The 27,756-nt window shown below is 55.2% G+C and overlaps 3 protein-coding genes across 3 annotated transcripts; 1 reads left to right on the top strand and 2 right to left on the bottom strand.

Annotated features, from left to right (window-relative positions):
* Positions 1-3: 3 nt before the first annotated feature.
* On the top strand, positions 4-16,529 carry MAP3K10 (mitogen-activated protein kinase kinase kinase 10). The gene is made up of 10 exons (XM_060131038.1): positions 4-1,241; positions 5,402-5,582; positions 8,504-8,652; positions 9,131-9,306; positions 10,158-10,404; positions 11,921-12,037; positions 13,857-14,034; positions 14,134-14,246; positions 14,622-15,302; positions 16,085-16,529. Exons 1-10 carry the CDS (start codon positions 560-562, stop codon positions 16,405-16,407), a joined length of 2,847 nt encoding a protein of 948 aa, XP_059987021.1. The 5' UTR covers positions 4-559; the 3' UTR covers positions 16,408-16,529.
* A 425-nt stretch (positions 16,530-16,954) lies between these two features.
* TTC9B (tetratricopeptide repeat domain 9B) lies at positions 16,955-19,108 on the bottom strand. Its single transcript, XM_060131677.1, has 3 exons — positions 18,688-19,108; positions 17,940-18,122; positions 16,955-17,064 (listed from the first exon to the last, which is right to left on the bottom strand). The coding sequence occupies exons 1-3, from the start codon at positions 19,106-19,108 to the stop codon at positions 16,955-16,957; spliced, it is 714 nt and encodes a 237-aa protein (XP_059987660.1).
* A 2,466-nt stretch (positions 19,109-21,574) lies between these two features.
* Positions 21,575-27,501, bottom strand: CCNP (cyclin P). The gene is made up of 8 exons (XM_060132068.1): positions 27,475-27,501; positions 25,824-25,944; positions 25,547-25,773; positions 24,025-24,114; positions 23,791-23,946; positions 22,815-22,973; positions 22,573-22,724; positions 21,575-21,816 (listed from the first exon to the last, which is right to left on the bottom strand). Exons 1-8 carry the CDS (start codon positions 27,499-27,501, stop codon positions 21,651-21,653), a joined length of 1,098 nt encoding a protein of 365 aa, XP_059988051.1. The 3' UTR covers positions 21,575-21,650.
* Positions 27,502-27,756: the final 255 nt, after the last annotated feature.

Raw genomic sequence — 27,756 nt, 5'->3', positions numbered from 1 at the left:
GAAAGCGGCGCGGGCGGGGGCAGGGGCTGGGGCCGACCGGGAGCCCGATGCTGAGGATGGGGGCCGCCCGGCCGCCCCGCGCGTGAGGAGGCCGAGGGGCGCGCCACCCCGTCCTGGGGGGGGCTCCGCCAGCCCCGCCCGCCCGGCGATCGTGGCCCGGGATGCAGAGCCGGGGGCCGCCGGTGGAGCTGCGCGGGGTGAGAGGCGCGGGGAAGGGGGCTGCCTGCTTCCCTCACCCTCGTCCCCCACCGGCGGACCCCGGCAGGAATTCGGCAGCCGCGCGGCCAGGCCTTCTTAGCGCCCTGACGTTTAGGGGGGAGAGGTGAACCCGCCGCCCTTCCCCCACCCCACCCTGCCTGGACAGCTGAATCAGAGGGGACAACCCTGCCCTTTTAAAGAGGCTTTTTCTTGCTCCTGCGGAGGGCCCCCCAGCTATGGCCCCCAGGAGCCCCCTAGAACCCGCAGGGACTGCCCCCCATCCTGGCCGCCGGGGCCCGCCCTCTGCATCCCGCGGGCAGCCTGTGTGAAGCGGCCTCCCGCAGCCCCTGGCCCCACCCCCATGGAGGAGGAGGAGTTGGGGGCGGCCAAGGAGTGGGGCACGACCCCCGCGGGGCCCGTCTGGACCGCAGTGTTCGACTACGAGGCGGCGGGCGAGGAGGAGCTGACCCTGCGGAGGGGCGACCGCGTCCAGGTGCTTTCCCAGGACTGTGCCGTGTCGGGCGACGAGGGCTGGTGGACCGGGCAGCTACCCAGCGGCCGTGTGGGCGTCTTCCCCAGCAACTACGTAGCCCCTGGCACCCCCGCCGCGCCCGCGGACCTCCAGCTGCCCCAGGAGATCCCCTTCCACGAGCTGCAGCTGGAGGAGATGATCGGTGTAGGGGGCTTTGGCAAGGTCTATCGGGCCCTGTGGCATGGCGAGGAGGTGGCGGTCAAGGCCGCCCGGCTGGACCCTGAACGGGACCCAGCAGTGACAGCAGAGCAGGTGCGCCAGGAGGCCCGGCTCTTCGGAGCCCTGCAGCACCCCAACATCATTGCCCTCAGGGGCGCCTGCCTCAGCCCCCCACACCTCTGCCTGGTGATGGAGTATGCCAGAGGGGGCGCACTGAGCAGGGTGCTGGCAGGGCGCAGGGTGCCCCCTCACGTGCTGGTCAACTGGGCTGTGCAGGTGGCCCGGGGCATGAACTACCTACACAATGATGCCCCTGTGCCCATCATCCACCGGGACCTCAAGTCCATCAACAGTAAGTGGTGTCCTCCCCAAAAAACTTGCTTCCGTAGAACCTTGTGAGGACAAGCCTAGGTGGCGGGATGGGGACGCCAGAAGACACTGCCTGGGGCAAGAAGGGGCAGCAGTATACCTTCAGGGCCAGGTGAGGCAGTCCTTGCCCCATTAAGAGAGGAAAAGGAGGCCCAGAAAGGTTGAAGGAGTACCTGCCTCCTAGGCTACAGTCACAGTAGCCCAATAAACGTGTATAAATGAACAGTGTGACAGGCCCTGTGCTCCCTGCTGTAAATAGGACAGGTACAGTGCCTGCCCTCATGGCACGCACTGTCCAGCCACGCTGCCAGAGTCCACCAGGCAGAGACAGATGGAACCTGGCCTGGAGTCGGGGTTGCTCAGTCGCAGCGCCATTGACATTTGGGGCCAGATGATTGCAGGGGGCTGTCGTGTGTGATGTAGGTTACTTAGTAGCATCCTTGGCCTCTACCCACTAGATGCCATTAGCATTCTCCACCCCTCCATCCCCCAGTTATGACAACCAAAAATGTCTCCAGACATTGCCGAATGTCCTCTGGAGGGCAGACTAGCCCTCAGTTGAGAACCACTTCCTGGTGTCCTCCTAGGCCTCTGCCCCAGCTAGCCAAGACACACTGGGAAAGCTGAGGGAGGAGGAAAAGGGATGCGGCTTATGTAAAAGCATCCAAGCTGTCTGGCCTGTCATAGACTTTCAGAAGTTGATTGGTTGGTTGAATGAGGTCTGGAGCCAGATGGAAGGCAAGGTTCCCCAGAACCTACATCTGATTCAAGGAGCTTCTCATGATGTCAAATATTAATTGAGCACCTATCAAGTAGAAGGCCAACAGGGACCAAAACAGCCATGGTTTCTGCCCTTACAGCACTCACAGTCATTCCCCGGATATTCATTCATTTCCCGGATATTTCCCGAGCACCTGTTGTGTATTAGGCCCTGTCCTGACCCTTAGGATACAGCAGGGAAAAAAATCCTACCTTCCTGGCTGTCCCGTCCTTCCTCTGCCTCATGTCACTCCCTTTCATTTCTGCATTTATTTGTTCAGTTTATTCTTTGGTTTGGTATTTACTGGGCCAAATCATATACTAAGCAAGAGAGATCAGTAGTGAGTGGGGCCAGCGTGTTCCCTGCCCTCACGTGATATGTGAGGGTTTTCTCTTTGTCCTCAGCCCTCACATCTCATCTATTTCTGACTCCTGTCAGTTCTACATCTTGAAGTTTGTTTGTCCTCTATCCCCCTGTTTCATGTTCGTTGCTAGGCCTCACCACCACCAACTGCAAGCCCCTAGAATAGAGGGGCAGAGTCTTCCTTACCTGACAGGCCTGGCATTCATACACTCAACAGATAGATAGCTACCGAGTGCCCGGGGTGCGCCAAGCCCTGCACCAGCCCCAGAGAATTGAGCAAGACAGACTGATGGTCCCCATCTCCATTGATGCTGGTGCTCTGACTCCTGAAATGCTGGGTAAATGGAGGCAGGACTGCCAACACACTCCTCTTGAAGGCTGGGGTCCCTTCTCAGCCCTGCCTCACCCCTGCTGATTCAACAGCCTGCAGGTGGGGTATCAGGACATGCTCCCACGCCCCCAAGTTTTTCTGTAGCCAATGCCACTTGGACAAAGGGTTGGTGGGGCTCTTAGGCCAGGGCTTCCTGCTTGGGCAATGGAACTGCTCCATGCCTGAGACAGAGGAAACACGGCCTCCACAGTACAGCTTCCCCCATTCAGCCTCCCCTGAGGAGATCCTCATCTGACGCCATTCATTCATTGTTTTATTCAACTAATAATTCTGAAGCAAAATTAAGTGTACTAGGCACTGTCCTGGGCTCTGGGATTACAGATGTAACAAGCCAAGACAGATGTGAATGAGGCAAGACCCCCCCCCATAGAAGTTATAGTCTAGTGAACAAAAATAGATGGTTGATATTTAAATAGATAACAAAATTTCAGAGAGTTTCAAGGACTCTGAAGGAAACAAAGCGGATTAAGGATGAGGCAGAGGGAGCTCTTTAGATCAGAGCTCCAGGAAGGCAACACTTGAGCAGAGAGACCTGAACCCAGAGGACCCAGCTTTACAAAGATCTAGGCATGGCAAAGGTCCTGAGGTGGGGATGAAGCTGCCTTGTTGGAGAAACAGCAAGGAGACCGAAGAGGTCGGAAGAGCAGGAGGGAGGCAGAGGTGGAAGGAAGTGAGGCCATAAAAGTAGATGGGCCAGATCCCATTAACCTTGGGGGCCACTGTGAGTGCTTTGGATATTTTATTCAATGTAGTAGAAGCCATTAGAGGGCCTTAAGCAGGGGTAGCATAATCAGATAAATACTTTTTAAAGTGAATTGATTTAGGCCCAGCCTGGGAGATGCAGAAATAAAGTGTAAGACCATGGGGTGTTCCCTCTGTCACAGGGTCACTCCACAAACAGGAAAGTTGGTGACTCGAGAAGGGAGAACTTCTGGGAGGTAGAGTCACATGCTAGAGAGTCTCGAGAGGCTTCCAGGAGGAGGTGACATTTGAGTTGGGTTTTAAAGAAGGGACAAGATTACCAACAGTGTTACCTTGGGCAGTGGTCTGAGCTCTCTAAAACTTAGTCTCTTCATCTGCCAAATAGGTATGACAGCAGAATTGCCTCATTGTTATGATGATTGGAGAAGTAGCCAGGAATGGCCAAAGATAAAGGTGGAGACATAAGGAACAGTTATGGCAACATCACACACTAATAAAGAGAGCTGATGCTTTTAGAGGGCCTACTATTGCTTCAGGAAATAATTCTTTACTACAACCCTAGAAGGTCAATGCCATTATCATCTCCATTTAACAGAGGAGAAATCATAGTGTTAAAAATAAAGTAAATAAGATTATGCAACGAATAAGTGGCAGAGCTGGGATTCAAACCCAGGCAGGATACTACTGTACACTACCTTCTGTGACAGAAGGTAGCAGACTATCACGGCAGTTAAGAGATTGGACTCTGATGACAGATCTAGTTTGGGTCTTTGCCCCACCATTTTCTCTTTTTTTTAGCCACACTGTGCGCCTTGCGCGATCTCAGTTCCCCAACCCGGGATTGAACCCGGCCCACAACAGTGAAAGCCCGGAATCCTAACCGCTAGGCCACCCGCGAACTCTCCCCACCATTTTCTAGCTGTGTGATCTCGGCCAAGTGACTTCATCTCTCTGAGCCTCAGTTTGCTAGTCAATAAAGTGGGTTGCTTGCTAGTTAATTTGTATAAAGGGCTTAGCACAGTGCCTGTCATATAATAGGCTCCTAATAAACACTAGCCATGGTTGTTATTGTTGTTAGTAATAACCCTAGACAGCAAGTAAGTTGGAACCATTCAGTATGCTTGAGGGATATATCAGTCAGATTTTTGTCATAATAATGCTGTGTAACAACCCTCCCACCCTCCCTGAACTTGGTGTCTTAAAACTCAGTGTCCTTTATTACTGCTTATACATTTGCAGGCCTGATGGAGGGTAAACTGATTTAGGCAGGGCTCAGCTGGAAAGGCTTTGCTCCGAGTACCTCTCATGTTCCTTGGACCAGCAGGCTAGCCGAGGCATGTTCTCATAGTGATGGCAGAAGGGCAAGAGGGCAAGCAGACATGAGAGGCCTGGGCTTGGAACTAGCATTCTGTCCCTTCTGCCTCATTTTATCAGACAAAGCAAGTCATACGGCCAACCCAGAGTAAAGGATGTGGAGATACAAAGAGTGTGACACAGAAAGGAGCAGAATTGGGGCCATGAATGCAGCTACCCACAGCAGGTGATAAAAAAGAAAGGAAAACCATCCCCTTCTGCTTATGGTTTGTAGTTGTCACTTCTGCGGTGGTTGGGAATTCAAGGCCTGGACCAAGGAGAACCAAGGCCATGGCGATCGACATTTCACTGAGCTCCCCTGAGCCCAAGTTGGAGTCAGGAGGCCAGTGAACTCAGGAGAAGCTCCCCAACGCCTCATGGGAGCCTGAGGCAGGGATTAGACCATCAGGAAAGCGTTCATGGTCTTCGAGGCCAGGAAAGGAGCTGCTGCAGAGGGGGGCGACCCCAGGTGACAGGGAGACAACAAGTAGGAGATTCCAGTTGAGGCGGGGGCAGGACACATGGGGCTGCAGCCAGCAGGTCTGGGGTGACCCACCTTTCTTCCTACCCACAGTCCTTATTCTGGAGGCCATCGAGAACCACAACCTCGCAGATACGGTGCTCAAAATCACAGACTTCGGCCTCGCCCGTGAGTGGCACAAGACCACCAAAATGAGCGCTGCGGGGACTTACGCCTGGATGGCTCCGGAGGTTATCCGTCTCTCCCTGTTCTCCAAAAGCAGTGACGTCTGGAGGTGCTGACGGTGGGACAGGGGAGGCCTCCTGGGAAGGGAGGAGGGAGGAAGGGGGAAACGGCAGAGTGGGAGGGACGGTCTGCCACTGCAGCGGGGATCCGAGTCTGGCAAAGGGGCCCGCCAGCAAGGTCAGACCATCAGACAAGCACAAAAGCAGGCGGCTGCTCTGCCAGCAGAAGTGGCAGCTGAGGAGGACTTGGATTACGTTTGAAAATTCCAGGAGTATAAAGATAGGTGGTCAGCACCAAAGACCCCTCAAACACCATCCATTACTCTGCCCCCACTCATCAAACAGGAAATTGAGACCTTTGAAGGTAACCATTCATTCATTCATTCATCCATCCAACTGCAGTGGGAGCTAGGGATACAGCAGTATATAAAAACAGACCCATTTCCTGCCCACGGGAATAATACATACCTCAGAAGCTAAAAAAGCCTGTTTTTAAGTTGAAATTATAAAAATAATTTTTAAAAGGTAGTAAGTTAATCCACCAGAAAAGTACTAGACAGTGTTACGAGCTAGGAGGTTGATTGAAAGGCACTCTGAGGGCTGGAGGTGACTTTGGGAAAGGCTTTTCTGAGAAGTGGTACTTGAGCTGAGTTCTGAATGACAAGGAGCCGATCGTGCACAGTTTAGGAGAAGAGGCTTTCCAGGAAGAGGAAACAGCTTCCACAAAGGAGGAACTGAGGTGAGAACGAGCATGGTGTGTTCCAGAAAGGAACATGTGGCTGGAGCAGAGCAGGCAAGGAGGAAAGTAGTAGGAAATGATGGGGGAGGGAGAGCCGGAGGGCCTTGCAGGTGAGGGAGTAGATCCAGGTTTATTCTAAGTGCACTGGAAAGCCATTAGAGGCATTTGTGAATGACATGATCTGATTTAACATCGCAAAGGCTCCCTCGCCTGATGGATTGTAGGGGACAGGAATTGGGGCGGGAGGCCAATGAGGAGGCTGTTCATTGCCTGCGAGACCTGGTGACAGCAGAAACTTAACCTTCTCCTTGCGGTGGGCAGACAAACCAAGATCATTCCCCGGCTGAGGCTCCAGATGGACCAAGCTGCAAAGTCATGGTATTGGGGCAAACAAATAGGACAGGAATTTTCAACTAGAGCAGCGCAGCCCTTTGGGGGGAAGTTTAGTCTTGCTTCACATAAGGCATTCATTTATGGTCCCAAACATTTATAGGAGCCATATTTCAGTGGCAAGGAACAGAAAACCCAAAATAAAAACAAGACGGATGTTTTTGCTGTCATGTAAAATCCCGTGACTTTTACACGATCTAGTACCCCCAGCATTAGGGATTGAGTCCTATATTAGGGCTTTTTACTGTGGTGTCATTGACACTGGGCAGGATAATTCTTCCTTGTGTGGTACTGTCCTGTACCTTTCAGGATGTTAAGTATCCATGATTCCCAGCCACCAAATGTCAGTAGCACTCCCCAGTCATTGTGACAATCAAAACATCCCCACAGGTTTCCAGAGTCGTGGGAGAGGCTGTGAGGGGAGGGTCTGGCCCCCTCCAGTTACAAGCCACTGTTACTTTTCTCCACCTTGTATAGCCTCCATTCCCAAGTCCACTTCATGGTCCAAAATGGCTGCTTGAGCTCCAGATTTTATGTCTATATTCCAACCAGGAGGAAGGAGAAAAGAGGAAAGGTGACCCCTTCCCTTTAAGGACACTTCCTGGAAGTTAGTTGCACACTACACACTCTTCTATATCCCACTAGCCAGAACCGTTGCCATATGGGCACACTTAGATGCAAAGGAGGATGGAAAATTATTTCAGGCAGCATTTGCCCAGCTCAAATTTACCAGTGCTGTCACTGAGAGGAGGGGACGCTGTCAGCTGCATGAGGGCAGGGGTGGTGTCTATCTTATTCCAGTACCCGGAACAATGCCTGGCACACAGCAGACATTTAATAAGTGTATGTTGAATGAATGCATGGAACGGGGGAGCACGGGGATCTACTACGTGTTGGGCACTGCATGAAACAGGGATCAGGATCCAGAAGGAGAACAGTTTACTGGAGAAGATGGACACGCAGGTGATCATAGCACAGTGATGCATGCTCTGGAATTATGTAGCCATTAAGGACGCTGTCGTGGGCGTCAGCCAGACCTAAGTCTCAGTGTGGCTCCATCACTTATGAGCAGTGTGACTTTAAGCAAACAGCTTAACCTCTCTCTGCCTGCACCTGCTCATTGGATAGAATGAGGGTCATTCCAGTGCCTTCTGCCTTACAGGACTGTTGTGAGGCCTCGAGCAGTGCTGGCCTGGAGTAAGTGCTTTATAAATATTAAATAGTGTTAACTTGTTTTTAGAGGTAAGTGCAGAGGGTTCTATGGAAACATAGTGAAGGGGCTTCCAACCCTGCTTTGGAGGCTGTGGAATCAAGGAAGGCTTCCAGGTAGAGGGGGCACCTGAGTTGTGACTTAAAGGACCATTAGGCAAAGGAAAGGGTGTTCTCGACCAAGGGAACAGCATGTGCAAAGGCCAGAGGTTAGGAAGAACAGCTTGTTCTTCTGGCAAAGGCCAGAGGTTAGGAAGAACAGGAAGAACAGTTTGTTCAACTGTTCAGCATGGCTGCAAGATGAAGCTGGGAGTGGTACGGGGCTGAGAGTGTTTAGAGGCGAGGCTGCAGGGGTCATCAAGATCAGAGCTAAGAAGGGTGGATTTGCTCAGTGGGCATGGGGAACCCACTGAAGGTTTTCAGGCAGAAGAGAGGCAGAGCAAAGGAGAGACATCAGAGAACCAACCCCACCAGATCAGGCCGATAGAGGTCAAATCATGTTCTTGCAGCCTCATTGGCCAGGGCTGGCTGCTGGGGGGAGGGAGGCCCACCATGGGACTGGAGGCAGGGCTGGGGTGTAGGTGGGGATTAGGGTGGGCTGTGGCATCACCCCTCCCTCTCCCCCACCTGCAGCTTCGGAGTACTGCTCTGGGAGCTGCTGACGGGTGAGGTCCCCTACCGTGAAATCGACGCCTTGGCCGTGGCATATGGTGTGGCTATGAACAAGCTGACTCTGCCCATTCCCTCCACATGCCCCGAGCCCTTTGCCCGCCTACTGGAGGGTGAGCCAGGGCCCCGTGGAGAGGGTAGGCTCAGCTAGGGGTGGCAGGGGCCCTCAGGCCCAGACCTCACTCTTTCATACCCATCCATACCTTTGGGCCCAGGAGTGAGGGACAAGGGGCTGGAACCATGGGACCATGAACAGTCTCCCCCGCAGTTGGCTCCGTGGCCTCCAGACCTGTGTTCTGGCTGGGCCCACAGCTCTTGAGGGCAACCTGTTAGGACTCACTGGCCCTGGGATTCCTCCCTGATCCTCGATTCTACCACCAGTCAGGGAACAGGTCCCTGAGTTTCTCTCCCCAGAGTTTCACCAAGTGAAACATTGCCACGAATTTGGCTTTGAATTCCTTCCCCTCGGCTCCATGGGAGCTGTTTGTCCACAGTCCCTTAAAGTCCTGCCTCCACTGAGCAGGCCGATGCCCCAGAGCATGGCCACTGACATTTCCACTCCCACTGCTGTCCTCTCCACCCCCACCCCAGAATGCTGGGACCCAGACCCCCACGGGCGGCCAGATTTTGGCAGCATCTTGAAGCAACTTGAAGTCATCGAACAGTCAGCCCTGTTCCAGATGCCGCTGGAGTCTTTCCACTCACTGCAGGAAGACTGGAAGCTGGAGATTCAACACATGTTCGATGACCTCCGGACCAAGGAGAAGGTGAAGGCAGGAGGCAAGGTGGGAGGGATGGAGCAAGATCCCTGAGTTCTGATGCCTTGGATGGGGCAGAGTCCCTTCCCCTGAGCCCAGGGGTCTTTGGGTCCATGCATGGCCAAGGGAGCCTTTTTTGCATATTAAGAAAAGACAGCCTCCTGTTGGAAGGTTGATAAAAAAAAGGCACCCTCAGGGGCTTCCCTGGTGGCGCAGTGGTTGAGAGTCCGCCTGCCGATGCAGGGGACACGGGTTCGTGCCCCGGTCCGGGAAGATCCCACATGCCACGGAGTGGCTGGGCCCATGAGCCATGGCCACTGAGCCTGCGTGTCCAGAGCCTGTGCTCCGCAACGGGAGAGGCCACGACAATGAGAGGCCTGCATACCGCAAAAAAAAAAAAAAAAAAAAAAAAGGCGCCCTGCACTGAAGTACTTACAAGTGACACTGCATGAGGTCTGGGACTGGCTTTAAAATCCTACAGCAAAAATGGAGAGAGAGGAGAGAAGGAAGGTGATACATGAAAAAAGATTTGCAAAGTATAGAAAATTGTTGAAGTTGGATGATGGGTACATGGGGCACACTTTTCTCTCCTTTTGTGGATGTTTTCCAAATTGAAGACTTAAAAAATTAAAAATCAAAGAGGAAGGAAAAAAGAAACGCCACCCCTTTCTTTGAGCTAAGACAGTCCCCTGCCCTGGCACCCAGCCTGGCTAGTGAAGTGTAAGTTGGATTGTGCCCCCCGTTTGCCCCACAGCAGGACAGCCCTGAGCAGGACACCAACCAGACCCAGCAGCCCTGGAGCCATCCCCAGGGGCAGAGTAGCTAAGCTCCTAGCCCCAAGCCCCTCATCTCCTCTCCAGGAGCTCCGTAGCCGCGAGGAGGAGCTGCTGCGCGCGGCGCAGGAGCAGCGGTTCCAGGAAGAGCAGCTGCGGCGGCGCGAGCAGGAGCTGGCCGAGCGCGAGATGGACATCGTGGAGCGGGAGCTGCACCTGCTCATGTGCCAGCTGAGCCAGGAGAAGCCCAGGGTCCGCAGACGCAGGGGCAACTTCAAGCGCAGCCGCCTGCTCAAGCTGCGAGAAGGCAGCAGCCACATCAGCCTGCCCTCCGGTACCCGCCCACGTCCCCTGAGCATCCCCGAGAGGCCTCTGAGAACATCCCTGACCCGGGGCTTATCTCTTCCTTTTATTTATTTATTTTTAAACTGTTTTATTGCTAAATATATCACACATTAGTAGAAGCTCTCCCATGAAAGCAGGGAGAACCTACAGCCACCCCATATGCCTCCACACGCCCTGTCCAAACACATCCCCCTGCCGCTCCCTAAGAGTAACCCCTGTCTTGACTTTTAGGGCAATCACTTCCTTACTTTTCCTTATAGTTTTATCTCCCAGCAATTTGTTTAATATCTTTTAATATTTGTTTAATACCTTTTTTTCCTCCTTGCCAATAATTGGTTGAGGAACTGCGTCATTTATCCTGTAGCATTTCCCACAGTCTGATTTTGCTGCTTGCATCTCCCTGGTATCTTTTAACATGTCGCTCTGTCCCCTGAATTTCCTATAAACTGGTATTAGGTTAAACCATGTGAAACTGCTGACGATCAGCCATTCTTGACGTACGGAAACAGAAGTTTCACATGGCTCAACCTAATAGTTGGATCTCAGGGCTTAATCGGTTTCAAGTTCAGGTTTGATTTTTTTTTTTTTTAAAATATTGCTTCCTAGGTAACATCAGAAGGCACATCATACTGATTTTTCTCTCTTTGTTACAAGAGATGTTACAAGCCCTAAAGCAGTGCCTAGAATAGGACCAGCCAACAGAAATACAATGCAAGCCACATGTGTAATTTTACATTTTCTAGTAGCCATATGAAAAAGGTGAAAAAACAGGTGAAATTAACTTTAGTATATTTTGTTTAGCCAAATATACCCAAAATGTTGTAGTTTCACATGTAGTCAGTACGAGAAAAGTTGTTAATGAGATATTTTAGCTTCTTTTTTTCACACTAAATCTTTGAAATCCAGGGTGTATTTTATATTTACAGTGCATCTCAATCTGGGCTCTAAATTTTCATCAAAAAATCTTGAGCTGTATTTAGATTTCATAAAATGTACAGTTGAAAAGGCAGATCCACATACCAAAGTTGTTCCAAACATGCCTAAATGTTTCCGATGACTGAACTGAGGGTCTGTTTTGAAAGGTAAACTTAAATTACTTACAATGACATAAAGGTAGAACTCTCCAGTTCCTCAGCTGCACAAGCACATTTCAAGCGCTCACTTGCCGTGTGTGGCTAATGACCACCGTATTGGACACTCAGGCCTAGATCCTCAGGGCAGCAGCTCTCAGACCCGAGTGTGCATCAGAGGTAACTGGGGGGCCTTTACACCGCAGCTAGATTGCTGCACCTCCCCCCCACAGTTCCTGATTAAGGGAGGGCCCAAGAATCTGCATTTCCAAGAGGTTTCCACTTGACGTTGATGCTGCTGGTCTGGGAACACACTTTGAGAACCACCGCATGAAGGAATACAAAATGGTAGCATTCCTTCTATCCTTCTACACAGGGAACCGCTCTTTGGCTACCCATGGAACCGTGTGCTTAGGGAAGTCTTTCTTTTCACAGGCTTTGAACATAAGATCACAGTCCAGGCCTCTCCAACCCTGGACAAACGGAAAGGATCTGATGGGGTCAGCCCACCCGCAAGCCCCAGCATCATCCCCCGGCTGAGGGCCATTCGCCGTGAGTATCTCCCAAGGCCCTGACCAGTCAGTCAGTGAACAGACTTCTCTGAGCACATACCTTGTACCAGGCCAGAGCAACACCAGGGGACCAGGTGGGCAGGGTCCCCTCCCTCATTCTCATGAGGGGAAACAGACAACAAGTAAACAAGCTGGTGAGCAGGATAATTTCCTGTAGTGATAAGCGCTATAAAGGAAATCAGGGAAGGGGATAAAACAGAAGAGTTGCTGTGTTGAAATCACAAGGAAGGCCTGTCAGAGAAGCTGAGGTTTGAGCAGGGACCTGCAATGGTAAGGAGGAGTGACACACGCAGAGATCTGAAGGAACAGCATCCCTGGCAGAGGGAACAGCAAAGACGAAGGCCCAGAGGCAGGAACAAGCATGGTGTGTTTATCAGCTGGGAAGGCCAACTTGGCCGGAGTAGGATGAATGGGAGAGACAGCACTTATGGCTTATGGTCAAGGGTTCAGCAGGGGAGGATCACACTGGGCCTTAAGAGCTGGGATAAGGAATCTGGATTTTATTTTAAATGAGACGGGGGAGTCTCTGGAGGGCTGTGAGCAAGGCAGTGATGTGGTAAAGTTAACCTTTTCCCTCTGGCCACCGTGAGGAGTAGGGATTGGAGGACAGCAGGAGTCAAGGTGGGAGACAGGTGAGACGAGGGGGCTGGGCCAGGGCAGGGGCCTTGAAGAGGGGAGAGGGTGAGTCAGCTACATGGCAGAGGTACAGCTGTCAGGGTTTGCTGATGAGTTGAAGGGTACCCGGCCGGCTCCCCCGTCTGTTCTGCCCCATCATTCACCCCTGGCCTCGCCCCACACATCACCCCCTACACACACTTCTGTTTGGGCACCTGCTTTGTACCAGGCCCCAGAGGTCATTCTCCTGGGGGGATGCAAAGACAAATAATGACCAAACAGTGAGTCAGGACTAGCATCGGGGTACGTTCAACATGTGATAGGAACAGAGGAGAGAGAGCAACTGACGCTGCAGGGAACAAGTCTGCCCCAGAACACTCCACAGGGCCTCAGCATCTGCTGTTCCCTCCGCCTGAAAGGCTTCTCTCCCTTGTATCAGCCTGACTCACTCCCTCACCTCCTTCAAGTCTTTGCTCATATTTCTCCTGCTCACACATGAGACCTTCCCTCACTCCCCAAACCCCTTACCTGCTTTATGTTTCCCACAGCGCTTATCACCTCCTAGCCCCCTACCCAGGTGATGTACTAGTGTGACTCTTGTTGATCGTCTGTCTTCACCCACTAAAACGCAAACTCCTCAGGGCAGGGACTTTTTTTTTTTTAATATTTATTTATTTATTTGACTGCACCAGGTCTTAGTTGTGGCATGCAGGATCTTCGTTGCCCCGTGTGGGATCTTTAGTTGCAGCATGTGGGCTCTAGTTCCCTGACAAGGGATTGAACCCGGGCCCCCTGCAGTGGGAGTGCGGAGTCTTAGCCACTGGACCACCAGGGAAGTCCCCAGGGCAGGGACTTTTGTCTGCTTTGACCACTGCTGTCTTCTCAGGACCTGCCACGGGCTTGGCACATAGCACGTGCTAGTAAACCTTTGGGAATGAATGGATGGCTGAAAGGTATAGGCTGTGAGAAGTGACGGGTGATGAAACTGAGGAAGCTGGACGTCGTCCTGACAGCAGTGGGGAGCTATGGAAGGATGTAGAGCAGGGGAGGGTCATGATTGGAGTTGGAGTCCAAGCTCCCTTGGGCTTCCAGGTGGAGTGTGGGACCAAGGGGAGAAGAGTAAGGCTGGGAGCTCAGCGGGGACAGACTAAGACCCACTAACCAAGTGGCTTCTCTCGGCCCAGTGACTCCTGTGGATGGTGGTGGAGGTAGCAGCAGTGGCAGCAGCAGTGGTGGCAGTGGGACGTGGGGCCGCAACAGTGGACCCCCAAAGAAGGAAGAACTGGTTGGGGGCAAGAAGAAGGGCCGGACCTGGGGGCCCAGCTCCACGCTGCAGAAGGAGCGGGCTGGAGGAGAGGAGAGGTATTGGCTACATGGAGCCCATCCCGCACCCTGTGCCTCTTCCCCAGGCCCTTGGCAGCCAGGAGGCCTATAACCCCCCATCTTTGGTGACCCCTGCAGGCTGAAGGCCCTGGGAGAAGGAAGCAAACAGTGGTCATCAAGTGCCCCCAACCTGGGCAAATCCCCCAAACACACTCCCATCACCCCAGGCTTTGCTAGCCTCAATGAGATGGGTAAGAGGGTGAGGGTGCCTTTAAAAGGGAGGGGGAAGGAATATTCCCTGGCAAAGGGGACCGTAACCCAAGACCAAGGGGTGACCATTCCCCAGGGCTGCAAGGAGGGAGCCGGATTTCACTGGGCCAGAGGGTAGGACACATACCTGGAATGGGAGCAGCCGGTCTCTGGGGTGTGGGGATCGTTCCCCGGAGGAGGGGGTTTGAGGGGAGAAATAGTCGAGAACCCCGCTTAGTGGGCCTTGGTGCTGTTGTTGGAGGGGTCATTTCATTGGGGCAACCCCTTGCCTCCAGATCCGAGGGGGGGTGGGCCGAGGGGCCAGGCGCCTAGAGTTAAGTGAGTCGAGTCCAGTGACGGCCCTCTCCCGGTTGCAGAGGAGTTCGCGGAGGCGGACGGAGGCAGCAGCGTGCCCCCCTCGCCCTACACCACCCCGTCCTACCTCACGGTGCCGCTGCCCAGCCAGCCCTCCCCCGGGGCGCGGGCGCCGTGGGAGCCAACGCCGCCCGCCCGGCCCGGGCACGGCTCCCGGCGGCGCTGCGAGCTCGCGCTGCTGGGCTGCGCCACGCTGCTGGGCGCCGTGGGCCTGGGCGCCGACGTGGCTGAGGTGCGCTCGGTCAACGGCGAGGAGCCGCGGAGCTGGCTCGATGGCCTCTTCTTCCCCCGCGGCGGCCGCTTCCCGCGGGGCCTCAGCCCACCCGGGCGCTCCCCGAGCCGCCGCGATGACGCGGCCCCCGGCCCGGGCCTGGCGCCCTCGGCCACCCTCGTGTCGCTGTCGTCCGTGTCCGACTGCAACTCCACGCGTTCGCTGCTGCGCTCCGACAGCGACGAGGCCGCGCCGGCCGCGCCCTCCCCGCCGCCCTCCCCACCCGCACCCGCGCCCAGCACCAACCCCCTGGTGGACCTGGAGCTGGAGAGCTTCAAGAAGGACCCCCGCCAGTCACTCACACCCACCCACGTCACGGCCGCGCGCGCTGTGAGCCGCGGGCACCGGAGGACGCCGTCAGACGGGGCGCTGGGGCAGCGGGGGGCGCCCGAGCCCACCGGCCCTGGCCTTGGTGAGTGAGGCTCCACGCGCCCACGGCGCAGAAAAAGGCCCATCTCCCGTGCCCCCCGCCAAAGCCCTGTGTCCCAGCCCAGTGACGACCCCCTGGATGCTAAGGCATCCTCCCCTGCTTAGCAAGGGGGGGGGGCCTGTGTCCCCATGGCCCCCACTGCTTTGTGAGGCATTGTGAGTCCCTGAGTAATTGAGACGCAGGGTGCAGTAGGGCTGGCAAACTCTAATGCCTACAGGGGCCAGGCAGGTGACATTAATGGCAACAACAATTACTAGAGCTAATACCCATGTGCTATGCCCTGTTCTATATAGTTTACTAACTCACAAAGATGATTAGAACAGATAGGAGCTAAGGGCTTCCTATCAGGCACTGTGCTACTTGTTCTACAATTACTGTTACCATTTTATTTAATCCTCACCTATGGAGCAAGGTGCTGTCATCCCCATTCTCAGACAGCAACATGCCTGAGGAGTCTCTGTGGGTCTTTGTGAACCTGGCCCAGTGTCAGAGAGGTGCGAGGGATGAGGGCTTTGTCTAGAGTAGCAGCAAGGAAATGGGCTCTGAAAGATAAAGGACTGTGCCCAGAGTTGCACCCAGATGATTGAGCAGTCGGGGGGAGGGGGGTGGCTAGGTAAAGGTCCAAACCCTGCTGGAAAGTGGGCCCAACAAAATCAGCAGATTTTTCAAGAGAAGTCAAATTCCAATTTCATGCAAATGCTCCTGGCTTTTAAACACCACCCTCTGGCCCACGCCACTCACCTCATCTGATCCTCTCTTACCAGGCCCTCGAGATCCTCTGGACTTCCCCCGCCTGCCCGACCCCCAGGGCCTGTTTCCCACCCGCCGTCGGCCCCCCGAGTTCCCTGGCCGTCCCACCACCCTGACCTTCGCCCCACGACCCCGACCAGCTGCCAGCCGTCCCCGCCTGGACCCCTGGAAACTGGTCTCCTTTGGCCAGACACTCAGCATCTCTCCTCCCAGCAGGCCGGACACTCCGGAGAGCCCCGGGCCCCCCAGCATGCAGCCCACGCTGCTTGACATGGACATGGAGGGGCAGAGCCAGGACAGCACAGTGCCCCTGTGTGGGGCCCACGGCTCCTTCTGAGGCCTGCCCGCCACCGCCCGCCTGGGCAGCCATGAATGTAGCGCCCCAGGCCCCGCCCCAGCCCACCGTGCCACAAGGCAGGGGAGGCCCTGGGCAGGATACTCACTCTATTTATTGGGGAAGGGGGGGAGGGAGGGCAATTAATTTATTCCTTTGTACCCGGGGGTGGGGGGGCCCTGTGCCTGCCCTGCGGTGGGGGGGAGGGTGGGCAGGGATACTCAGGGACAGGGCATCATGGGAGATTCGGCACAAAACGCAGCATTAAAGGTAACCCCTGCCCCCTACCACGCTTGGCTGTGTATCCTTCCCTGTGCCGGGCCCTGATCCTAGATCGTGCCCAGTGGGACACCCGCCCCCTCATGCTCCCAGGCCTCACTGGATCTCCGAGGTCCAGGCCCATGTCCCCACCCGGGCCCCCGCAAGAACACCACACGGAGAGGTTATGGTCACCAGCGACAAGTGCTTTACCAGCAAACACATGAGTCAGGGGAAGTTACATGGTGAGGTGGGGGGCAGTGGGGGTAGGGATGGTCCCCCCAAGTTGGCCTCAGCCAGTGACACCCCGGGACGCGGCCCCAGCCCCACTGTCTTCCCGCTGGAGGCTGCAACGGTTCATCTTCAGCTGAGTCAGCTGGATGTAGCGCAGGACGTTGGTGTCTGCAGCGGAGGTGGGCAGGGCATTATCTGCGTGTCCTGGGGCAGCAGGTGACATCTGCACCACCTCGGCTCACACTTCATGGTCCCCGGCCTTCGGCGGCCCACCCCGCCACGGCTGGTAGAGCCAGAGCCCTTCTCCCAAAGCCCCAACCGAGCAAGCAGAGCAGGGTGTGTCACACGTCCACACTTCTGCATCTGCTGTGCCCTCTGCCAGGAATGCCTCTTCTCAGAGACTCCTGTCACACTTCTTACCCTCCAGTGATAACTGTAAGAAGCCTGTTCCCTCCAAACTGCTCAGCAGGAAAACTCATCTTGCCCCTGCTCCCACACCCTGTGTCATGCACCTGCTGTGCTCCCTCTGCAGTGGCTCCTAATACAGAACTGACTATTGTGTCTGCCGCCACCCCACCGCACACACACCCTGTGACCTCCCACAGGGCAAGGAACAAGCCTCCAGCTCTGCCAACCCCGCCCCCTGCCAATCTCCTGGCACTGCCGGGAAACAGGTGAAAGAATAGGTGAGTGTGTGAACAGGTTAGTGAGCAGATGAATTAATTCAGGGGGAGGGGAAAATGGCGATGGGGGAGGGGGTTGTGAGTGGCCAGGGAAGTGGCTGAGTAGGTAAATGGGAAGCAGCAGGACGGGCTCAGGACGGAACAGATGAGAGGTGGTTGGGTGAACGCCAGAGGAACAAGGGGTGAGTGGGCGCGAACGAACGGCAGGTGAGTGGAGGAGTGGGTGTGCAAGGAGTAGATGGATGGAGGCCGGACGTGGGGTGAGGGGTACAGCATTCATTGAAGCAGCTCTGCCCTGATCCTCCTGCCCTTGTTTCCTCCTCTCTAGCCCCTTTCCCTGCTCCCTCCCCGCCCCCTCACCTGTGGGTTCGCGGCTACGGGCCTCCTGCAGGTAGCGCAAAGCACGTGCATAGTCGCCCAGGTGGTAGAAGGCAATGCCGGCGCGGTAGGTCGCCTTGAAGTTGCCCTGCTGCTTCTCCAGCACCTTGAGACAGTACTCGCGCACCCGCTCGTAGTTCACCAGCTCCGACTGCAGCAGGCAGGCTGCGGGGGCACCACGACCGACACTCGCAGAGCCTGTCGACACCCCAGGCCTCACCTGACCGCGAGGAGCCTGGCCTTCAGGCTGCGGAGGACCCCTTCCCTTTCCCACGGCTGAACCCGGCCTAAGGGATTGCTCAGGCCACCGGGGGCCGCCAAGCTTCTGACCAATCAAGACAGAATCAATCTGCACCGCCGCTAGAAGGCGCGAAAAACACAGACAGGGGCTCACAGGTGCTTAGCTGGGAGGTGTCTGTAGGGGAGAGTACTAAGGGTGATCTCAGAGGTGAGGGACGGGTCCTTGAATGGCTCATCCAAGGTAGGTTTTTCTCACCTGAGGTTCGCAGGTCGCAGCCCAAAGCCCATTTCCTGCATCCCAGCTCCTTCCATTCCCTGTGGTCCCCTAGACTCCCAACCCCTCTTCCTGATCAAATTCTGAGGTCTCCCACCACAGACCCCAGCCCTAGCCGCTTGAAGCCTCCAGCCGCCCCCCCAAGGCTTGACTAGTGCCTCTCACGTCCCACCCCTCTCACATATGCACCCTCTGCGCTCCCCGACGGCCCCGTACCAGTGAGAGAGTCATAACATTCCACCTCCGTGTTCTCCACCAGGCGCCGCTGCTCCTCGCTGAGGCGGGCTGGCCCTTGGCTGGTGGCGGGCCCGGGGGCGGGGGCGGGAGCGGGCAGGCCTCCAGGGCGGGCCCCCTGCGCCGCCTTCAGTTGCAGCAGTGCCCGATGATACTTGCCGATGGCTTCCCGGAACTTCTTCTCTCGGTAGCAGCGCTGACCCTCCGCCTTAAACGCCACGGCGGCCCGCAGGCTGCTGTCGAGAGCCGCACCCAGGCCCCCCGACGGCTCTGGGGCAGGACTGGACCGAGCCGACCCATGGCGGGGGCTGGGGCCCGGCGGGGAAAGGGCGGGAGGCGGGCACGGCGGAGGCTCCGGGGCAGCGCTGAGCATCAGCACCGGGGACAGCGCGCCGCGCTGCATTGTGGGAAACTCCTGCGGCCGCCGCTGCAGCTACCGCATCGCCCCCCCCGCGGGGCTGGTCCCCATTCTTTCTCCGCCCCCGCACCTCCGGTAGCCGACTCCGGCTGCCCCCTATGGGTCTAGAGAAACCCCTCAAGACTTCCCCACTGTCTCCTTCAAATCCCTTCTTCGCACTCCCCTTACCCTCCCAATCCTCCTGCTTGCTCTCCTCTCCCATGCCCAAAGCTCCTAAACCTTTCTAGAAGGAAAGAACAAGTCTGGGAGAAAGAGCAGGAAGATAACAACCTCGTGGAAGGATGGTTTTCAGACCGCTAGGCATTTGGCATATTGGATAAGAACACAGGCTATGGATGCAAGCTGCCCAGATTCAAATACCGGCTTATTTTCTCACTAGTTGTATGACTTAGATAAATCACCTGAATCACCTGGAACTCTGTATCCTCATCAGTAACATGGGACTATGATAGCAACTTTGGAACCCATTCATTTATCTATGCAACAAATAAATATTCACTGATATCTTTCTGTGCCCAACTCTGGGGCTGGGTGATGCTGGGACATAGCAGGGACTGAGAGAGCCTCAGAGTCTACCCTCACTGGGTCCCTAGGGAAGTGGGGGAGACAGACCAATGACCAGACAGTGGCAGCCCAGAGTGGGCTAGCCTGGGAATTACAGGCAGGGGTGTCGGGGCTGGGATGCGGGAAGCACAACAGGCTCTGACGGCCCAGAGGAGGTACCCAGCATAGGCTGAGGTGGTGAGTGAAGACCTCCTGGAAGAGGGGAGAACTCGATGAACAAGAGAGATCTGCTTCTTGCCCTTATCGAGCTCACTGTCTGGGTAGGAAAACCAGTGGGAAAGCAGTCAAGTGACAGCCCAGAGTGAGGAACACAATAATAAAAGAGTGTAGAGAAGGAAATACATGAGAGGCTTTCGAGAGAAAAAGTGAGGGTGAATGATTGTCCTTCAACACTCCTTAGCCGCTTACTCAGTGGTGGGACCTTGGCCAAGCTCCTTGGTCTTCCTCCACCTTCCTTCTGTGTAACAGGGAGGTAACAAGTGAGCTTACTTCAGAGTAGCTGTAGGAACTGAATTATATTATGCAGGTAAAGCACAGGGCCTGGTACAGTAATGGGCAAATAACAGCCAGTGTTTCTTATCGTCCATGAGACTGAGATATGTGGTCGTAAGTGCCTGACGCTGAGTCGGCATCCACATATAGTTGTTGAATAAATGAGTAACTATGTATTAGCACCATTACCCCCCCCACACACACACACCCAAGACCCTAGCTGGAGTCTCATTCCCAAGCACCAAGCCTGCATTTCCACTGTCCCCTCCCCCTCCCACTGCACATCCTTCCCCCGGAGGTCCCATGGCAGTTCCCACCCAACAGGCCCAAACCTGAACATGACACCTTTCATCCCAACTGCAGTATCTGCTTCTATATTTTATTGTACTTTGCTGAGTCTCTCCCTGATCCCCAATCCTCCAAACTTGAACACCTCAGTGGTGAAAACTTCCTCCTCTCTGCACCTCCAAACCCAGGCTTGGTTAAGAGTCTAATATTCCCGAGATTGGATTCCAGAACAGCATTGGTCACCTTTCTGCACCTCGGGCATGTTTTTGTTTTAATTAAAAACTTGGAAACCCACTGATTCATAACAATTATTTTCTGAACACCTACCAAATGGCTAGGTGCTAGGGGCTCGGTAGAAACAGGGGACAACTGTACCTCACAACCCTGCTAGGATGCAATGCTAGCACATTCGCAACACCTACTAAGTGTCAGACACGGTCCTAAAGCTTTAGGTTTATGTTAACTCACGTCCTCATCACACCACCAAGAGGTCGGTATATTATACCTAACGACACTGTGGCACTTCAGAGGTTAAGTAAATCACATCCCATTTAACAAACTCTTGCCATCAAAGGCCCATACTATCACAAACTGATGACCCTCACAGGCCAGTATATGTAATGTGTTAGATTTGTGCAACCGTTAAAAATATTGAATTAGTTGCCAGCATTAGAAGAGCAGAGATATTTATGGAATCACAGATTTTCAGCTTCCTTCGTGAACAAAATCTGAAAATCTGGCAACATCAAGGTAGCTAGCATTCCTCATGACTAGGACAGGCATTCTCAGTTTCTCACAGTCGCCATTGCTCCTAGCTTCTCCCCAACCCGAAGACCGAGTTTCCTTCGCTTGCATTGCGATTTTCCTCTCAGCATCCCTAACTCCCGCAAGCGTTTGCGTTAGGGATCCCCGTTTTGTCCCGCTCAGCGGTGCTTGAGGAAGCCCGCCACTGCCCCCTGGCGGCGGAGTCCAGAATCCTCATCGCGTCTCCCAGCAGCCATTAAGGGACTTGGTGAGAACATCCAATCAGATGGGTGAGAAGCCCGGAAAGTGACCAATCAAAAGCGACAGAGGGGCCAGAATTCGACCACTGAGGATAGAGAGCGCTCGGAATAAAAAACTCTTTTATTGAAGGGGGAGACAGACGCACAAAGAGAGTCTTTTTTTGCTGGGGTCTCGGAGCTCAGGGAGGCCCGGCCGGGGGGTGGCGGAGCAGGCGGGCAGCGACGAGGCTGGTGCCCTGGCGTTGGGGCCGCGCGTACTTGAGGAAGATGGCGGCGAGGCCGGGCGCAGGGCCTCGGAGCGCGGCGCGGACCATGCACGGCTCGACCGGGCCCAGCTCCGCCCGGCTGCGGCGGAGAGACGGAAAAACAGAGATGAGGCAGGGGTAGCGGGGAATAGGAGACGACCTGTCCTCGGAGCTTGGGGCTCGAGGCTGAGAAGACAAGCTGACTTGGGTCCCCGAGGACTTCTCAGGAGTTCTCTCGAGGTCGGACACGCGGTCCATCATCTAGAGTGACTGGAGGGCGCTGACGAGGGGCGGACCCCCTATTTTTCTCTCAGAGCGCGGCTATGGGAGAGCCAGGACCCGCGGAGAGGGAAGGACTGGGGCTGAGGATGGGCAGACAGACATCCAGCTCTACCCTAGGGCACGGGCTGGAGGAAAAGATGATTCACCCTGCCCCGCGGTGGCGTGGTTAACAAGGAGATGAGGGACTCCAGCAGCTAAAGGGACACCAATTCGTGGCCAGGAAGGGAGCTAAGGGACTCGAGGCTGGCAGACCTCTCGTTCTCAACCCTGGAACGCAGCTAGAGCATCTTCTGGGCCTGAGGAGATCCTATTTTTCACCCTGGGGCAAGGTTAAGGGCCCCCACATCTGAACAAACACCCCAGTCTCTCAGACACCCCCAGAGAAAAGCAAATGGGACCCCCCAGACGAGGCAGACACCCCATTCTCTCTCGCACCCAGCAAACAAGTCTAGCCCCACCCCAGCCCCCAGCCCCCCGCACACACACCTAATTGTCTCACATTCTCTGAGACGGGAAAGACGGCGACCAAGAAGGTAGGCCCTGAAGCCACAGAGAACCTCCGCCGCGGCCATACCTGTAAAGCGCCGGCTCGGGCCCGGAACCCGCCCCGTGGAGCACCCGGTGTGCCAGGCTCAGTGCTGCAGCGGCACGGCGACCCGGCTCCCATCCTGCTGCCTCGGCCTCCAGCAGAGACAGCTCCAGGAAGTAAGTGGCAAGCAGCAACACCTGCCATTGTGGCGGGGAGCAATCAAGTCACGCCCCTTCCCGTGCAGGCCACGCCCCTAGCCGCGCAGGTCACGCCCCTGCCCCGCGCACCTGGGGGCCGCTCCGGGCCAGCGCAGCAAGTAGCCCGAGGCAAAGTAGCGGGCCCGGGTGGTGCAGCCGGAAATCCAAGCGGCTCAGGATGCGGCGCTCCGCGCACAGAAGCTCGTTCCGCGAGAAGGAGCCGTCGCCCAGGAGGCAGAGGGAGGCGGGCTGGGAATTGGGGGGAAAGAGGTGGAGGAATCTTGAACCCCGGCTCGTTACTCCCTGCCCTTGAGCTCCTGGGATCGGTTCAGTCCCTGTGCTGGACCTCAGTTTCCTGGTCTGTAAAATGGGGCCATTGATTTGTTGTCTGGAAATCGTGGGAAGCAGAGGCTTCAGAGTCAGATAGACTTGGTTCCCGAGCTCAAACCTTACCATTTACTCTCTGTGTGACATGGACATCCACTGAAGCTCTCTGAGATTCAGTTTCTTCATCCATAAAACGGAGATGTTACTCCCTACTTCACCAGGCAGTTCTGATACGGCACTGAGTTTATGCATGTTAACTATAACTACTCAAGAAGGACTATAGGGGCTTCCCTGGTGGCGCAGTGGTTGACAGTCCGCCTGCCGATGCGGGGGACACGGCTTCGTGCCCCGGTCCGGGAGGATCCCACATGCCGCGGAGCGGCTGGGCCCGTGAGCCATGGCTGTTGAGCCTGCGCGTCCGGAGCCTGTGCTCCGCAACGGGAGAGACCACAACAGTGAGAGGCCCGCGTACCGCAAAAAAAAAAAAAGAAGGACTATAACTACTCTAACTATTCAAGACTGAGTTCAAGTCCCAAATGCTTGCCTTTGGGCAAATGTCTTCCTCTCTCTGGGCCTCAGTCTCTTCCTCTGTTAAAGGGACACACTGGTAGCCTCTACCACAGGCAGACATGCTGGGATTCCAAGAGTAGGTAAAGTGCTCGCTTGGCACACAGTAGGCATTTAATCTGTGATGCGGCGAGGAAGGGCTCCACCCTCCCAAGCCCCGCCCCGGGAGTACCTCTGGAAGCACGCACTCTTCCATTTTGCAAGCCACGAACAGGCAGGCCACGCCCAGCAGCTGCAGGCGGTGTAGGCGCACTCGGCCCGCGCCTAGGTAGGAATCGAGCAGGTGCACGGCCAGGTACAGCGTGTCCCCCGCCAGGCCCAGGTACTCCTGGGGAGAGGCGCAGGTAATCACCACGGTTCTAGGATGCTACGCAGGCCCAGCCCTTTCTCCCTCCCCATTACGTACGTGAACCTGCACTAGCCAGTCCACCACTAGCGCGCGCATCTCCGGGGTCACGGTGCGGGGCAGCGCCCTCCGGGGCAGCGCGCGGCACACCTGGGGTCGGGCAGGAACGGCCTCACTCTCCTCACCTGTGCCTCGGCTTCTCTCCCGGGCTCCAGCCCTGGGTGCAGCAATCTCCTCGCACCAGTTGGATGTCCCGAGTGCCACACACAAACTGGCCTCCGACGTCCCCTCCGAATATGCTCTTCCGTGTCCCCATCTAGAACCCTGGACGCCTCACTTTCCATCTCTCCAGTCTAGCCCCCATGGCCACAGGACTTCCTGAGCATCTCCTCCCGGGTTCCCAGACTCCAATCTTAGTCACCAAACCTCAACCCATCCTCCTCAGAGCACCCAGAGGGTCTTTCTAAAGTATAAATCTGACCAAGGAACTCCCCTGCTTAAAACCCGTCCTTGGCTTTCAGTACCCTTAGGAGAAAATCCCAATTGCTCTCAGACTCTCTCAGGCCCTGCTCCAACATCACCTCTTCCCTCTCTCCCCTCACAACCCACACTCCTACTCCAGCATTCTTTTGGCCCTAGACTATGCCAAGCTCATTCGTACCTCAGGACCTTTGCACTTATGTACCGGCCATTCCCTCCAGCTGAAATGGTCATTCCCCACTCCTTGCATTGCTGACTTCTCGGTCATTCCAGTCTCAGCTAAAATTTCCCTGACTTTTTCTATACTTTTCCTTGCACCCCATCATCTCTATCTCATTGCTTTATTTTCTTCATAGTATTTCAGTCTGGAGATACCCTGTGTTTCCTTGAATGTTTTGTCTTTTTGCCCCACTAGACTGCTGGCACCACGAGGGCAGGGATTTCTGTTCAGATCACAGCTGTGTCTTGGTTCCTAACAGAGACCCTGATCCAGGAGAGATGCTCACAAGATGTTTGTTAAATAAACACATCCCTTCAGTATTTCTTCTGGCAGTGCCTGTCTCAGACAGTTAACTGTGGACCACCGTGGCCTGTGTTTGGTTTTTGTGGCCCTTCTGAAATTATCACCCGCATTTGTTTGTCTCCGCACAGTGAGGACAGACTATCTCATGTTGTCCATCGCAGCATCCCCAGTGCCTAGAACATGCTCAGAAACATTTGTTATAACTCGCTAAATAGTTGGTAAGTGAGTAAATGTGAGGGACAAGTACGAGAGGTTATGCAATACCAAAGGAGGGGCTGCAGACAGCCTGGGGAAGATGGGAAAGGGCATTCCCGGCAGTGGAAACCACACAGGTAACAGTGCGAGAGAAAAGCCAAGTTGTGGGTGGCAGTGGTGTAAAAGCTGCAAAGTCGGTGGGAAGCGAGGTGAGAGGCTGGCGAGGTGGGAGTTAGGGAATGCTTGCTGAGTGGGCGTTGGGCGAGCGAGTCAGCTTCGGCTTCCTCTAACCCGACAGCCTCTGCTGCCCTCCAGGGATGTGGGCGGCGCCAGAGTTGCCCAAAGCCCGTTGGTCCACGAGTGTCCCGCCCCGGTCCCACTCACCATGACTTCGGCGAAGATATCCCCGGCGTACTCACGTTCTCCCTCCAGCCCCAGCGCGCTCAGAGCCTCCTCCAGCCCCGGCGGCGCGCACGGCCCAGGGGGCCTCTCCGGGCATCCTGGGGAGGCCCTCCTGCCCGCGGGGACGCCGTCGGGGACTGGGGTGCTCCGAGGCTCGGGATCGAGGTGGGCAGTTGGACTCTGCAAGGGAGAGGGGGTGGGGTCAGGGCCTGGAGAAAGGCCCAAGCCAGGAGGTGGGAACCTGGCTCCTGTATCTCACCAGCATCCTTCAGGCTGGAGTCAAGAGCCAAGCCGAACTCCCGCCTCTTCCCGCTGGAGCTGAGGACCCGCGGTGGGCGCTTTAAATGCGCCTGGGCGCATGCGCGCTGAGCACGCCTCACCTGGGCAGGCGCACAGGCAATGGCGAATGCTACGCGGGCTGGCTCTGCACCCTCCAAACCTTCTAGGTGAGACAGCTGGATCAAATCCTCTTCCTGCTACTTACTATATGACTGACGCAGGCCCTCTGAGCCTCACTCCTGAGCTATAAAGTAAGGATTTGAAAACTTAGCCGACAGAGTTATCCTGAGGAATTTGTAAGATGGTTTAAGTGTCCAGCACAGGGGTTAATACAGTTAAAGCTCAAGGCATGGGAGCTATAAAATCACATAACAAATATTAATAGAGGGCCTCTGTCCCCTGTAGTGGGTATTCAGGGATGAGCAAACCACCTGTGGTCGCTGCCTTTACCAAGCCCACACAGCCTACTGTGGAGGTGACCGGCACAAGACCGGCGATCGGTCTGGACTAGTGCACTGGCCTCTTTACTGCTCTCCCTGTACCCATCCTCTATAGTCTGCTACCCACATGCAGTTGGAAATGACCCTGTGACACCTAATAAGTCAGATCACACTCTGCCTCTCTTCAGAACATGTGGCTCCCATATCCCTCAAGTTGAAAGTCCAAGTGGCCCTATATTAGCTTCCCATCCCAAACACACCTTTGAGCTCATCTCCTATCCCCCTCACTCATTCCTCTCCCACCACACTGGCCTCCTGGCTCATCCTCACCCACACCAGGCACAGTCCTACCTCAGGGCCTTTGCACTGGCTATTCCCTCTGCGTGGAACCTCTTCTGTCAGAGATCCTTCATTTCCTGTAAAGTGTTTACTCAGATGTTACCTTCTCCATAAAAAGTGCCATCCTAAGCATTTCCTGTTCCCATTCTTTCGATGCACTTATTCTCTTCTTAGCACTTACTGCTTTATTTATTGTCTCCCTCCTGACTAGAATGTGAACCCCATGAGGGCAGGGCTTATCTAGTTTTTTGTTTGTTTTTCATTGCTGTATTCTCAGTGCCTAGAACAGGGCTTAGCACATAGTCGGTACTCAAACGTTTGTTGAATGAATGAATGAACAGGCTGGATGTAATTTTTATTTTTTTAAATTTATTATTATTATTATATATTTTTTTGCGGTACGCGGGCCTCTCACTGTTGTGGCCTCTCCCATTGCGGAGCACAGGCTCCAGACGCGCAGGCTCAGTGGCCATGGCTCACGGGCCCAGCCGCTCCGCGGCATGTGGGATCTTCCCGGACCGGGGCACGAACCCGCGTCCCCTGCATCGGCAGGCGGACTCTCAACCACTGCGCCACCAGGGAAGCCCGGAATGTAATTTTTAAATGATCTGGAAGGGCCTCTTTGAGGAGGTGATGTTGAAACTGAAACCTGTAAGAGGAGGAGCCAGAAACACAGAGAGGGGAGAATATCCCAGGTGGAGTGAACAGCAGGAGCAAAGGCCCTGAGGTAGGAGAGCTTGCTATTTTCAGGCATTGAGAGGGCAGTGAGGCTGGAAAAGTGAGCAGAGAGAAGAGTGTGAGATCCCGGACCACTGGCCTTCTGTCATACTTAAAATAAAACAAACTCCTTACCTTCAGCACAAGGTCCTTTGGGCACATTACCTCTCTAAACTCATTTCCTTCTACTCTCCCCATTCCTCAGTCTTTCCGAAATACCCTGTCTTCTTTATGTTCCCCAAACACATCAGACACCTGCCTGCCTCAGGGCCTTTGCACTTGCTGTTCCCTTTGCCTGAACCCCTGATGAGAACCTGGATATTTATATGCTCAGAGTATCTCTACACAGTACAGGCAGACCTCAGAGACAGTGCAGGTTTGGTTCCAGACCACCCCAGTAAAGCAAATATCACAATA

Source organism: Lagenorhynchus albirostris, chromosome 19 (genome assembly GCF_949774975.1).
Source record: "Lagenorhynchus albirostris chromosome 19, mLagAlb1.1, whole genome shotgun sequence".
Lineage (NCBI taxonomy): Eukaryota > Metazoa > Chordata > Mammalia > Artiodactyla > Delphinidae > Lagenorhynchus > Lagenorhynchus albirostris.
Note: the sequence above shows the minus strand (reverse complement) of the source record. Positions and strands in the feature narration are given on the sequence as shown.

What these genes read in the sequence shown, in the direction of transcription:
- MAP3K10 (XM_060131038.1), top strand. Translation starts at nt 560, where the DNA reads ATGGAGGAGGAGGAGTTGGGGGCGGCCAAGGAGTGGGGCACGACCCCC. An exon ending in CGGGCTGGAGGAGAGGAGAG is followed by an intron (nt 14,035 to 14,133) that starts GTATTGGCTACA and finishes TGACCCCTGCAG; the next exon opens with GCTGAAGGCCCTGGGAGAAG. An exon ending in TGCTAGCCTCAATGAGATGG is followed by an intron (nt 14,247 to 14,621) that starts GTAAGAGGGTGA and finishes TCCCGGTTGCAG; the next exon opens with AGGAGTTCGCGGAGGCGGAC.
- TTC9B (XM_060131677.1), bottom strand. Translation starts at nt 19,108, where the DNA reads ATGCAGCGCGGCGCGCTGTCCCCGGTGCTGATGCTCAGCGCTGCCCCG. An exon ending in ATGTTATGACTCTCTCACTG is followed by an intron (nt 18,123 to 18,687) that starts GTACGGGGCCGT and finishes GTGCCCCCGCAG; the next exon opens with CCTGCCTGCTGCAGTCGGAG. An exon ending in CCGTAGCCGCGAACCCACAG is followed by an intron (nt 17,065 to 17,939) that starts GTGAGGGGGCGG and finishes CCTCCGCTGCAG; the next exon opens with ACACCAACGTCCTGCGCTAC.
- CCNP (XM_060132068.1), bottom strand. Translation starts at nt 27,501, where the DNA reads ATGTGCCCAAAGGACCTTGTGCTGAAG. An exon ending in ATATCTTCGCCGAAGTCATG is followed by an intron (nt 24,115 to 25,546) that starts GTGAGTGGGACC and finishes GCCCGACCCCAG; the next exon opens with GTGTGCCGCGCGCTGCCCCG. An exon ending in AAGAGTGCGTGCTTCCAGAG is followed by an intron (nt 22,974 to 23,790) that starts GTACTCCCGGGG and finishes CCCAATTCCCAG; the next exon opens with CCCGCCTCCCTCTGCCTCCT.